Source organism: Tuber melanosporum (genome assembly GCF_000151645.1).
Source record: "Tuber melanosporum whole genome shotgun sequence assembly, scaffold_50, strain Mel28".
In the NCBI taxonomy this organism is placed as follows: Eukaryota; Fungi; Ascomycota; class Pezizomycetes; order Pezizales; family Tuberaceae; genus Tuber; species Tuber melanosporum.
This window is the reverse complement of record NW_003299096.1, coordinates 72,079-83,494: the sequence shown is the minus strand read 5'-3', so window position 1 is coordinate 83,494 and position 11,416 is coordinate 72,079. Positions and strand designations below refer to the sequence as shown.

Here is an 11,416-nt window from a genome sequence, read left to right as displayed (position 1 = left end):
GAGGCCACCTTTTCCGAGTATCCACCGCATGTCTGTTCATTGAACACAGTCCCCTTAACCCTCATCCTGAGCTCCCAGTTTTACAGATACCCCACTCGCAAGTTCCGGGCGGGAGCAGCTTCCCGGAGGCGAATATCAGGGATGTGGCGGATTCACGAGATCATCGGATGGCCACGCGTCCAGGACAACGCAGCACGAAGCAGTATTCTTTTCACCTTGCCCTTCTACCCTTGCAGCACTCGAGTGCGGTGGTCTTCAAGTATATCCATTGAGCGCCGCGGTGAACAGAATGATCAAAAGATCCCCATCCCCTGTATACATAATTGAATACTAGAGGCCGGTTCCTCGTGGTGGGGGGCTAACTCAAACATTGAAATTTCTCACAAACCGATCAGAGCGACAGTCCAACCCCTATAGCCCCTAGAGAGCTCCCATGCATGTGCGTGGAACCCTAAATGCGAGTGATCCTCTATGAAGTAAATGAGGGGAGGAAGAGTGTCAAGTACTGCGGTGAAAAATATGAGTCTTATGAATCGGCCTGAGCTATCCATAGTATTTTGCACTGAGGACTGTCGCGTGCTGCATCAGAGCATCGAAGCATCTTTGTGACATGGAGTTAATTGAATCACTTGATACAGCATCTCATACATGTGCCGCGTAAGCCTTGTTAGATTGTATGATACCAACGTCAGGGTGTTGATGCAATGATTAGATAGGGTTTCAGCGAATAGAATCGGGTCGATGCAGACCCATAATATGGAAGGCTCTGTATCAGATATGATACTTGGTATTAGTATTCATGGACTCGGTTTTTCATTCCTTCTGAGTACTCTATATGTTCGCTACTATGTAGTACCCTCCCTGAATTTACGATCTCTAAGAGACCAACGAACAGTGCACCGTACGCGTACCGTGCAGAAAAAAGCTTATAGAGCTGACAAGTGTCAAGTGATAGCAAAATCATGAGACGAACAGGTGTTTGGCAAATATTTTCCTCTCCCACCACGATGTGTGCATACTCTAGCATTTCTTCAGGTGATAACCTCAATCCCCCCGTCCTTCCCTCTGATCTGCCCCAATCCTCTCCAGGGAGACCACTCGACCGCATAGTGGCTATACCACAGGGCTGTTTCCCTTACCCAACGACAATAATACCTCGTGTATCAAACTATACATAGCTGTTTGCCGAGATGCCCCTAGGTGACGATCCGTTTCCGGGAATGGACGCACCGGAAAGAAAAATTGGGAAGTAGGTTGGAATCGCAGAGGAGCAGGAGAAGTATCGATGAGTTGAAACGATCCAACCGAAACCTCAAACGAAGCTCTTTGGAGCTCCGAGAAAACCCGGATGTGGCAATACAACCAACTTTGATCCAGATAGTGACCGCAGCTGCACTCAGGTTGCTGTGATGTACGAGTACAGGGCGGGGGTCCAGAGAGCTGGTGCCAGCTTCTCCGTCCACGATTGCAGTGCCAATATTATCGGCGCACGTAAGCGTAGGTTCGATGCTTTTCGAACGAGGTGACATCAGCAAGGGACAAGACTGTCCACGAGGTAGCTGGTAGCCAGGTTGTAAATTATCAGTACTTAGGCCCTACGAGAACTCTCTCTACCTCACGGTATCAGTAGTCTACTCCACAAAACCTTCTAGCCTCTCTGGAAATTCCCCATGCGACCAACATAATGCCGCCCCTGCACAGAAAGCACTCCTTTCCGGAAACAGCACGCCTAACAGCTCTGCGATTTTGCCCTCTGTTTTAGCATATCCTCCCAAAATAGACTCCTATGGTGCCCGTGCTCGATCGCTCCGATTCCTCTCATCAAGCCACTCCACTACCAAGCTCAGTGCCAGGGAGATATGGAAAGGCCGCTATTGGAGAGGGCTACAGAGTTTTGCCTTATATGCTTTTCCTCCCCTCTTCAGAGCTTTCGGCAAGCCAAGGTAGGAACTGGTGATGAGAGTTTTCCGTGAAACGATTGAGCCAAATTAGCTGTCCGCCTGTCTGCTGCCATAGATTATAGATGTCTATCCAAGCTAGTCATTAGAAGGAGCCAAAGGACTTATGTATTGTATAATTTGTATTCACGTGGCCAGAAAAATTGCTGAAGATAAAATGGCGCATATCGAAACTCAGATCCGTGAAACCAAGGAAAGGGAGGGTAGGCGGCGCCACGAACAACTCTTTGGAGATGTGCACTCTACGATTCCCGTACAATGTGCCAGGGGAGATGCCTTCGTAAAGGGCCGGGATTACCGGTAAATTATTTTGCTGGCTGGTTCACTGCCTCATCCTGTCTCGTCCGAGGACGGCTCCCCCGGGGCACCACAAGCACAGCCACTGGAAGAACCGGCATAATCAGCTTCTAGCCACAGCCCAAAAAAGGGGGGACCCAGGATAACCGGTTTTCAGCCTCATAATTTTACACCACCCGAGGTGATCGAGATTCTGCCAGAAAATGGTAGCGGAACTTGTAGTGCCGAGGCGTTCTTAAAGAGAACTACAAGTACTGTACGAGTACTCGTACTATTGCATACCGCTCGGATCCAGACAAGAGCGTCAAATTTTGGTGGTGTGCGATAACCTGTGGCAGCCCTCTTTAAAAGCTCTTCGACATCACGTATGAGTATGATGGCACACACAGTAGTCTAGTTGAGGCGATGTGGCATCATAGTCAGAAACCTTGTTTGACGGTTGCTTGGATGAGCGATACAGCCCATTATATAATTTTAGTCTCTAGACGATAAGGTTTACTATAATGGACCCACCATGGAGCACTTCCACGACACGATGACCTAGCGGCGAATTGCCGGGTATGGCGGCTTTCCGGGTACGGCGGAAGGTCAGCTACGCCCAGGGAGCACTCGAGCACAATAGTCTAGATACTGAGATACGGTAGAGAAAAAAACCTGCCACCTTTCGGAGCTTCACAAAGTTCATTTCGGTTAAGGATCCCCGGAGAAATAGGTTACTTGTGGACAGGGTACGGTAGTTGTAGGCGGCTGACCTTCCGCAATACCCGGCAGACCGCCATAATGCCATCCCATACGAGTAGTCCGCCGATCTCTTGGGCGAGCGCCGGGCTAAACCTGGCCGGCGACAAATAATATTCGAGCCTCAAGATAATTATCAGTCAACCCGTACCGGTTACCGTAAACCTCGGTGCCTTGCTCTTGTCATGCGTACGCCAATGGGGGTTTTTCCACACATCGCTGTTGTCGCGGTAGCAGTTAGGCTAAACCCTGTGAGCCTAAGCGCAATTGATGCGGTGGGCCAAGTACCGTGAGGGGAGTGACTAAATCCCGGAAGTACGTTTGTCCGGCGCCCCACTGCCCCGAGGTATAATATGACAGCCGTGGAAAGAAAAAAACCAACCCTTCGGAAGCCTCAGAGTGGGAGAATTAAAATTTTTTTGGCAAAGGAGGGGGATAGGTGCTCTTTATTTTCCCAAGCCCCGCCCGTCCGATAGGCAGGGCAGGGCAATTATGGAGCTGAAACTGTTTCTTTAGGGGGTATGATCTGATTATTCTGATATCAACAAGCCCAAGATGGATACCCTGATCCTTGCAAAGATGACCAATACTTCTCGTCCCCCACGGCCAATTCCCTGATTCCTTCCTCCCTTTCTCATGTTGTTCGGAGAGAGCACCGGGAAGGCTAGCATGTCATCTTATCGTTATTCAACTACACGTACTGTGCTCCAGATACGGTACCATATATAGTACCCGTGCGGCGAAAAATCCGTGCGTTTACTTGCACTATCCAAGTGCCCACACAAACTCGCCACTCTGGTGAAGCAATCCATACCAGATCTTCATCTACGAGTATATGTGAAACAATTCCCTGGATTTTACCTCCTAACCCTTCAGAACTTCTGTAGACCATCCAAACTGGCTGAGGAATTGTCAAGAGAGGTTAGCACATTGGTCTTGGCACAGTTTCTGGTGATTTTGGACGGGAAACGGCTAAGCTTGGCACTGCTTTCAGCTTCGATTCTGCAATATTGCATGCCAAAAGCAGCCAACAACGCTCTAACGATATGTGGGCGACTCGGGGAGATGTTTGAATGAATTTTAGATCGTACTCCCAATTTTCCAATGCTTCTGCAGCTTCAGAATGTATTGCACTGAAAGTGTGAAGTATCACGGCTCGAGCAGTTTCAATAGGGAGGTTCTGGTACGACCGTCGTAACTTGAACTGCCCTTATCACCACAGCAACGACAGTGGCTCAACTGAATAAGGAAAGGGGTTGTGTTTACTCGTGCATACTTGTTTACCAAAAATTGGTGTACGAGTACGAGTACAGTACTGTACAGTACCGGTAGTTTGCACCAACGCTAGGAGTAAGAACTTTCAACCCACACCAAGCTTTGTACTCTACTGTGCTTATAATAGCAAAGCTTCTACGAGTAGTGTTCTGACGTTATCGCAGCAGTCATAATTCGCCACAAAAAAAAAAGCACAGTTTTTATTACGGGGGTCGTAGCAGAACCTCCCTAAATCCAATGGTGGAATACCCAAATGCAACACCCCGTCCAAATACCGTACAACACTCGCTAATTTACTCATTGATCAAATCCGAGTGATCATCGCCTCTCATACAAGCCAACCGGTGGAGGCCGTGTACCCCTGCGGCCGAGTTGATGTTGGACGCACTTTCTGTGGGAATTGTCACCTTGCTCGAGTATCTGTCCAGGCCTCAACTCGGCCGCGGGAGTAGTCTATCTTGGTGTTTTGTGATTGGCACTGTACGGGTACTGTACTCGTACTAGTACGGTAGTCTACTGGCACTCAGATACATGCCACTCTGCTCACCATTCTTGTCACCAGCCTCGTATCTCTTGCCTGCTACGAGCACCATATCGGTATCATAATTTGCACACCAGTACGAGTACTCGAGCACTGGGTTTGGCTCCGCACAACACCGTGACACGCACACAAACAAGGGGAGCGCAGTGTTTTGGAAGGCTGGCTGGCTGGTTCACGGAAGTACGGCAAGGGATTACCTGTAAGGCGGGAAAACTTGTAGATCTGGAGAGCGCCGTCTGTGGGCGACTGGTGAATAGGAACATAGACGCGCGTCGTTGTGTTGCATTCGATTGTGGAAAAACCCGAGGGATGGAGGGTGGAATTACACATGATGCAGCTATTTTATCCTATACGGTAATGATGATGCTCGACTCGAGGCTGGAACCTCTAGGATACTCGAGTACGGTAACTCATCTCTGACCGCAAAACCCCCCACAATTGACTTTTATCAGGCCACGACAGGTTTAGTCTGATAGACGACAGGTTTAGTTTGATAGGTTACCAGAATCGCGAATGCCGGTTAATGGGATCCAACACATCAAGTGTGTGCCAATCTTATTTCCATGTCAGGAAAACGCTAATCCTGGATCGGTGCAACTGGGATAAATATATTTTTGATTAACTTTTCCCTCTCAAGAGCTCCTGTCTCAGGATCCGGAGATTGCAGAGCTCGCGGAGATACCATCGTGGGGTATTTGGGGTTTTTTTTTTAATATCCGGAACCCTCTAAACTGGAGAAGACTGGGTTGGATTATTCCTATCAGAGACAACTTGGCATCCCCGCCTGCGCAGGAGCATGAGAACTAGGACCCGTTTGATAGTCCACAGAAATACGAGTACCGGTAACTGGTACGACGGTACTTGAGCATACATTCTCCAACCCTAGTAACTGTAAACCACCCTGTCAACTGGCGTGGCCTTCTAGCTATTACAGCGAGGGACAATCATCCCCCCTTCTCCTGCGTGCGTGGTAGAGCGCTTCTGTTCCGGCATTTCTCAATAATCCCAAGGGCGCGCCATAGGAAAAAACAATCCAAAAGCCTTGTCTTGTTCTCTTCCTCTTGGTTATATATAGATGGCCCGCTTCCGGCTTTAGAGCCACCCATCCATTCGGAAAAGGAGGAAAGAGTCAGACAGTAGCACCAGTATAATAAAACATCTCCAACACAGCCAGGTTCGCACCAACGAAACCTAGAGATATCAGCCCGCCTCGCTCTAGTACAGTTCTGTATTCCAGACAACACCGCGCCCATCCCATCACAGCTTCTCCGCGCGGTACCGTATTATGATAAGTTAGCAGAGTAAGGGTAGTACATACCGGCACCCGGACGCCCAGCACAATATGCGCTAATTAGACCCCATTCCATAAGTTCACACAGGTCCCCGCACTCGCCCTCCGCCCAAGAAATTTGCAGGCTCTGGCTCTCCTCTCTCCCGCGGCAAGAATGGATCCAAAACTCCTCTGGCAGCGTGCGGACACGGGCTCCCGAATCTCTGCACGATTTTTCACTCGTCGACTATCCCTGCGCGTCCTCGCTCTGCTGTCAATCTGCGTGGTACTTTACAATGTTGTCTACAGCACCGAGCTGCGGAGACGACTGGAGATGAATGTCCAAGCACCGAGGCATACGGGTCAGCCTCAACATGGGACAGATACAGCTGAACTGGAGGATGGCCCCCCGAGCGCAACCTGTTTCGGCGCCGAGCTCGGGCATAATGGAACCGAGAAGGCGACCCTGGTTATGCTCGTAAGGAATAGTGAGCTCCACGGGGCCTTGTCTTCTATCAGGATGGTCGAGGATAGGTTCAATAGACGATTCCACTATCCGTGGACTTTCCTTAACGACAAGCCATTCACCGACGACGTAAGTGAAATTCTGACCCGAGGAGGCTCTCGCTCGCTCATCCCGATTGGCCTGGTTTCTGATATCACGGTAGTTCATCAAGTACACTTCCGGACTCGCCAGTGGCCCGGTTGAATACGCCGTCATCCCGGAGGATGATTGGTCCATTCCCGACCATGTAAACACGACAATTATGAGAGCAGAAATGTTGCGGATGGCAAAACAGGAGATCATCTATGGCGGTTCCTTATCTTACCGGTATGTCTCAAACCAAGCCTTTACCTTCCCTGCACAGCACAGCTAATAATTTGGCGACGCCCAGACACATGTGCCGATTTAACTCGGGATTCTTTTACAACCAAGAGGTCATGAGGAAGTATGATTGGTACTGGCGTGTTGAACCTGGAATCGAGCTCTACTGCGATATTAATTAGTGAGTGGGGATCCTCACAACCTCCCAAGCGGCAAACTCCCCGCTATTGAACAACCCGGCTGATGAGTTATTTGTAGTGACCCATTCACTTTCATGCGGGAGAACAAGAAAATATACGGCTTCGTAATTAGCATGTACGAATTCAGGGATACCATCACGACACTTTGGGACAGAACGAGACAATTTGTGGCGGAAAATAGTCAATTCCTCCACGCAAACAACTCCCTGGACTTCCTTGTCGACGGAGCTGAACCGTCAAGACCCGGTGACAACCATCTTGGAGATGGGGATTACAATCTCTGCCATTTTTGGAGCAACTTCGAGATTGCCTCCTTGGAATTTTACCGCAGCGAAGCTTATTCCAGATACTTTGAGTTCTTGGATAGCACAGGAGGATTCTTTTACGAACGATGGGGCGATGCTCCTGTTCACTCTATAGGGTCTGTCTAACCCCTCCCCCTTCCCCCACTCAGTTCCTATCCTATCCTGCTACCATAATATCCGTCCATCTATCTAACATGGTAATTCTAGGGTTGGATTATTTGCCCCCAAGGATTCAATTCACCATTTCGCGGACTTTGGCTACTCACATCCACCTTGTGCTCGCTGTCCACAGGACGACGAATCGCACACTTCCGGGCGATGCGTGTGCAGTCGGAACAAAAACTTTGACTCGGACAGCTACTCATGTCTCCCACGATGGTGGAAAGTGAACAGGGGTACTGGATGGATTTAATTTAATTCCCTTTTCCTATAGAATGGTTCCACATCCGGGTCATACACGTCATTAGTTTCAGGAGTTGGGCGTGGGGAGCATTTGTGCGTTTTTTTGTACTGAAAATCTACTCGTATAATATCTAGACAGTGAAGCCCGCGGAATTTTATTTCATTGTTTTGTCCAAGAATTGTGCCATCTCGTCCACAGGAAGAAAAAGAAGAAATTTTAACCCGAAACAGGTTCTCAGCGCTCATTGAACTTCTAGGACATAGTCTACGAGTACTGATAGCATACAATACGTTGTAACTTAATCCGGTAGTCTATAGTATCCTACACACCCATCCACCCATCCAAACCATATCACATCACCGCTCCATCATCGCCGCGTACAACAACTACGGAAAAAAAAAACCACAACCACCACCACATCACAGCACCATACCACCCCATCAGAGCAGCGCGGGCTGAACCCGAGCACCCCATGGAGCCATCAGGGGATGTAAATATCTAATTTAATCACATCCACATCACCACAATACCCATCATACCCGTACCCGAACCCATCGCGCACGCGATAAAAAACCAAACAAGCAAATAGAAAACACAGTAGACAACCCTCGTGAACTCGGAAGCAGTGGACACGCACACACCAGCGCCAGCCCGGCTATCACACGGCAGCAAAAACACTTCCGAGAAGGGTACGATAATATGATATTATGTAGGAAGCCTCGGAATACGGTAAGTTAGGGTGATAGGATGGTCATGGGATCTCACTCGGACATTTCGGTTTTTTTTGTAATAGTAACTCTTTCACGCCTTTCATTGCGGGCTACAGACACCCCCTCAACCCCTCCTCCCCCGCCGCTGTTCGGTCGAGCGATGGAGTATGCGATGCTGTTCTCGTCCAGTTTTCCCCTGGCTCCCGTACACTCGGATGATCTAAACCGGCGACGTTTCCCCGGAGTGTGATGATAGATAAGCTTGTGCCATTGGAAATCATAGCTTTGGAAGGACTTGGGAACCGTGAGGAGTGGATAGGCAAGCACTATCCCGCCGTTAGTAGTCTCATGTATGCCGGGGACACGTGACACACGCAGAGGCAGTTCACAAGGACGGGTTGCTGGGCAGTCAAGTCGGCCTACAGCGGCACTATGCGCGGATGCGCGGAGGGAATGCCCCCAGCGGCGAACTACGGGTGGTGTGTGAAGAGTTCGCTTGGTCGGCTCCTCCAACAGCCCACCGGTATTTTCCAATTGCAAGAGTAGAGCACGGTGTAATAATTGCGCTATCACAACCTCTCACTCGCAAGACATCCCACTGATGCTGGCGTGGCATGATAAGGTAGTCCCGTGCGTTTATGTCGGAGGGGGTGGGGGGAAGTCAAGTTCGGGCTTTTTCAATTGTTTGTGTAAATTGCCTGCGCCAGAGGAGGTACTCGGCGGCTCAAGGTGAAATCTAGTGAGCGGGGAGGGGTCAATGGTTTAGTAGCGGTTTAGTAGCGCGGATGGTAGTGACCATAGATACTAGATTGGAAGAGACGTGGATGCAATATCTATTCAAAATACAGTATAGTGAGTGGCAGAATATAGGGAAGACGAAATGGAGTTTTGTTTTTTTTTAAAAAAAAATCTAGCCAACACAGCTGGCTGGCTGGCTGGATTGTAGTGCTCTCGCGGCCCAGGCTTTTTTGACCTTCTCCTTTGCTTTTTTTTCCCTCGTTCTGTCCATAGTAGTAGAGGGAGGCGGTGGCCACTTTCCCATCCTGAGAGAAGATGGGAGGGTTGTATTAATACTAACAGCACCCGTATAGTATGGCACAACACCCCCCGCTATCGTGGAGCGGGACGACTCAACCGGCCGAGACCTTTGTTGCGTGGTAGTCTACAGAAATACGAAATCATTCATGACCGTCCCTACAATCTTCCAACAAGCCGGTAGCAGATGTTGGCTAGTTGGGGTTAGCACAGGATTGCTTGTTTTCTTTCCCCCAGGATCCGACCGCCTATAGTCGCATGGATAGAGGATAGTAAAGAGATGTTTAAGGCAATCCATTTGTAGCAGTATATGCTACGGCATTCCCGTAGATGACGCTGAACGGTTTACACAGTATCTGATTGAACACGGGCCCAATCAATGTATGGTGCAAGGAACTAGACGGGTGATGTAAACCCTCCCCCCCCCCAACCCTATAGCTACTCATCACCAAGAAACCCGGGATCAATAGAATATATCACACCGGGGAAAAAACAACAACCCAAATTCCCATGTCGTGAAGTGTACAGATTCGAGGCCCCAATAAATATGTCGTAACTTTTGGATGACATGTCGAAGGCAGTAGGCAAGTTGAGACCAATTGGAAGGAAATTCGAAAGAGTGCTTTTTCGGAACAAAGAGAAGAATGTATTGATTGACTTGTTCATCTCCTCATCAGTGTACATACCCAAGGCTGCCACTCTTATAGTGGCCAGACACGACTAAATATCATACATCAACATGACATTTATCAATCCCCCAATCCTGGTGCCCCAGAGGTGCTAGTGCGAGAGGTAATCGTTCTATCCATGCTCTCCATCACATTGATTCATATATCCAACAAATAAAAAAGCATAGCGCGAGTGATGAGATGTGAATGAATGTGGGGGGCGGAAGCAGCATTACACAAAAAGCACTCAAGGGGTGTCCGGGGGCACAAGATCGAATCTCGAAAGAAGGCTATTTTCTATAAACATCTTTTCTTTTCCGAATGGGCCAGAGCGATGTCGAGGATGATTAGGCTTTCCGGCGAGCGGCCCACTAATGGGAGTACAACTAAGTTAACTTTTATACAAAATTCCCTTTTTCAAGAGCACGTGACCCTTTATCAAACCTTTACCCAACAGCTTTACCCAACAGCTATGAACCGCACATTGCAGGCTTGGCTAATCAACCTCACACTCACCTCTCGCTCTCACAAGCCTCAACCCCTCGCCAACATGTCGTTCCTCAACTTGCCAAACGAGCTCATCCTTGAAATCGCCAACGAGCTGAACCCGCCGGACCTATGCTCTCTCCTAAAGGCAAACCACTGGCTCGCAGTCCTTCTCTACTTCCCGCTAATAGACAGCGTATGCCGTAAGGGTTCCAAGAGCTACGCTACAGAGGCTCTTTTTTCAGCGGCGGGGGGCAGAAACAGGCGGGTTGTGCGAGATCTCCTGGACAGAGGGATCCTCGGAAACGTCCAAAACAGCAATACCCTGCTCAACCATGCCGTAGAAACGCGCAGTGAAGCGGTGGTCCAGACGCTTCTGGAATGCGGCGTCAACGCGGAAACGAGGGACCGCTACGGCCGCACGCCGCTAGCGAACGCGGCAGACTGCGATCACGAAGGAATGGTGCGGATACTCATGGACCACGGTGTCGACGTCAATTCGCAGGACAATGCGCAACGCACAGCCCTGCATATTGCCGCAGTGGGCAGGTATACAGGGAGATATGGGATTGTGCGGCTCCTGCTGCAAGACCCTAGGGTGCTCGATTTGAAGGATATTTTGGGGTGGACGGCCCTGTACTTGGCGGTCAGGGGGGAATCGACCCCCCCGCGCGGGTAGGCGGAGAAAACTTAACCTGTGATTG

General features: G+C 49.5%; 2 protein-coding genes; one reads left to right on the top strand and one right to left on the bottom strand.

The window, feature by feature from the left end:
* Positions 1 to 757: 757 nt before the first annotated feature.
* On the bottom strand, positions 758 to 2,667 carry GSTUM_00008927001 (uncharacterized protein). XM_052355814.1 has 2 exons: positions 2,403 to 2,667; positions 758 to 2,340 (listed from the first exon to the last, which is right to left on the bottom strand). The coding sequence occupies exon 2, from the start codon at positions 1,106 to 1,108 to the stop codon at positions 791 to 793; it is 318 nt and encodes a 105-aa protein (XP_052211779.1). The 5' UTR covers positions 1,109 to 2,340; positions 2,403 to 2,667; the 3' UTR covers positions 758 to 790.
* Positions 2,668 to 5,921: 3,254 nt separating this feature from the next.
* Positions 5,922 to 7,988, top strand: GSTUM_00008926001 (uncharacterized protein). XM_002840372.2 has 8 exons: positions 5,922 to 6,116; positions 6,180 to 6,674; positions 6,748 to 6,911; positions 6,976 to 7,086; positions 7,164 to 7,272; positions 7,334 to 7,340; positions 7,370 to 7,526; positions 7,618 to 7,988. The coding sequence occupies exons 2-8, from the start codon at positions 6,255 to 6,257 to the stop codon at positions 7,820 to 7,822; spliced, it is 1,173 nt and encodes a 390-aa protein (XP_002840418.1). The 5' UTR covers positions 5,922 to 6,116; positions 6,180 to 6,254; the 3' UTR covers positions 7,823 to 7,988.
* Positions 7,989 to 11,416: the final 3,428 nt, after the last annotated feature.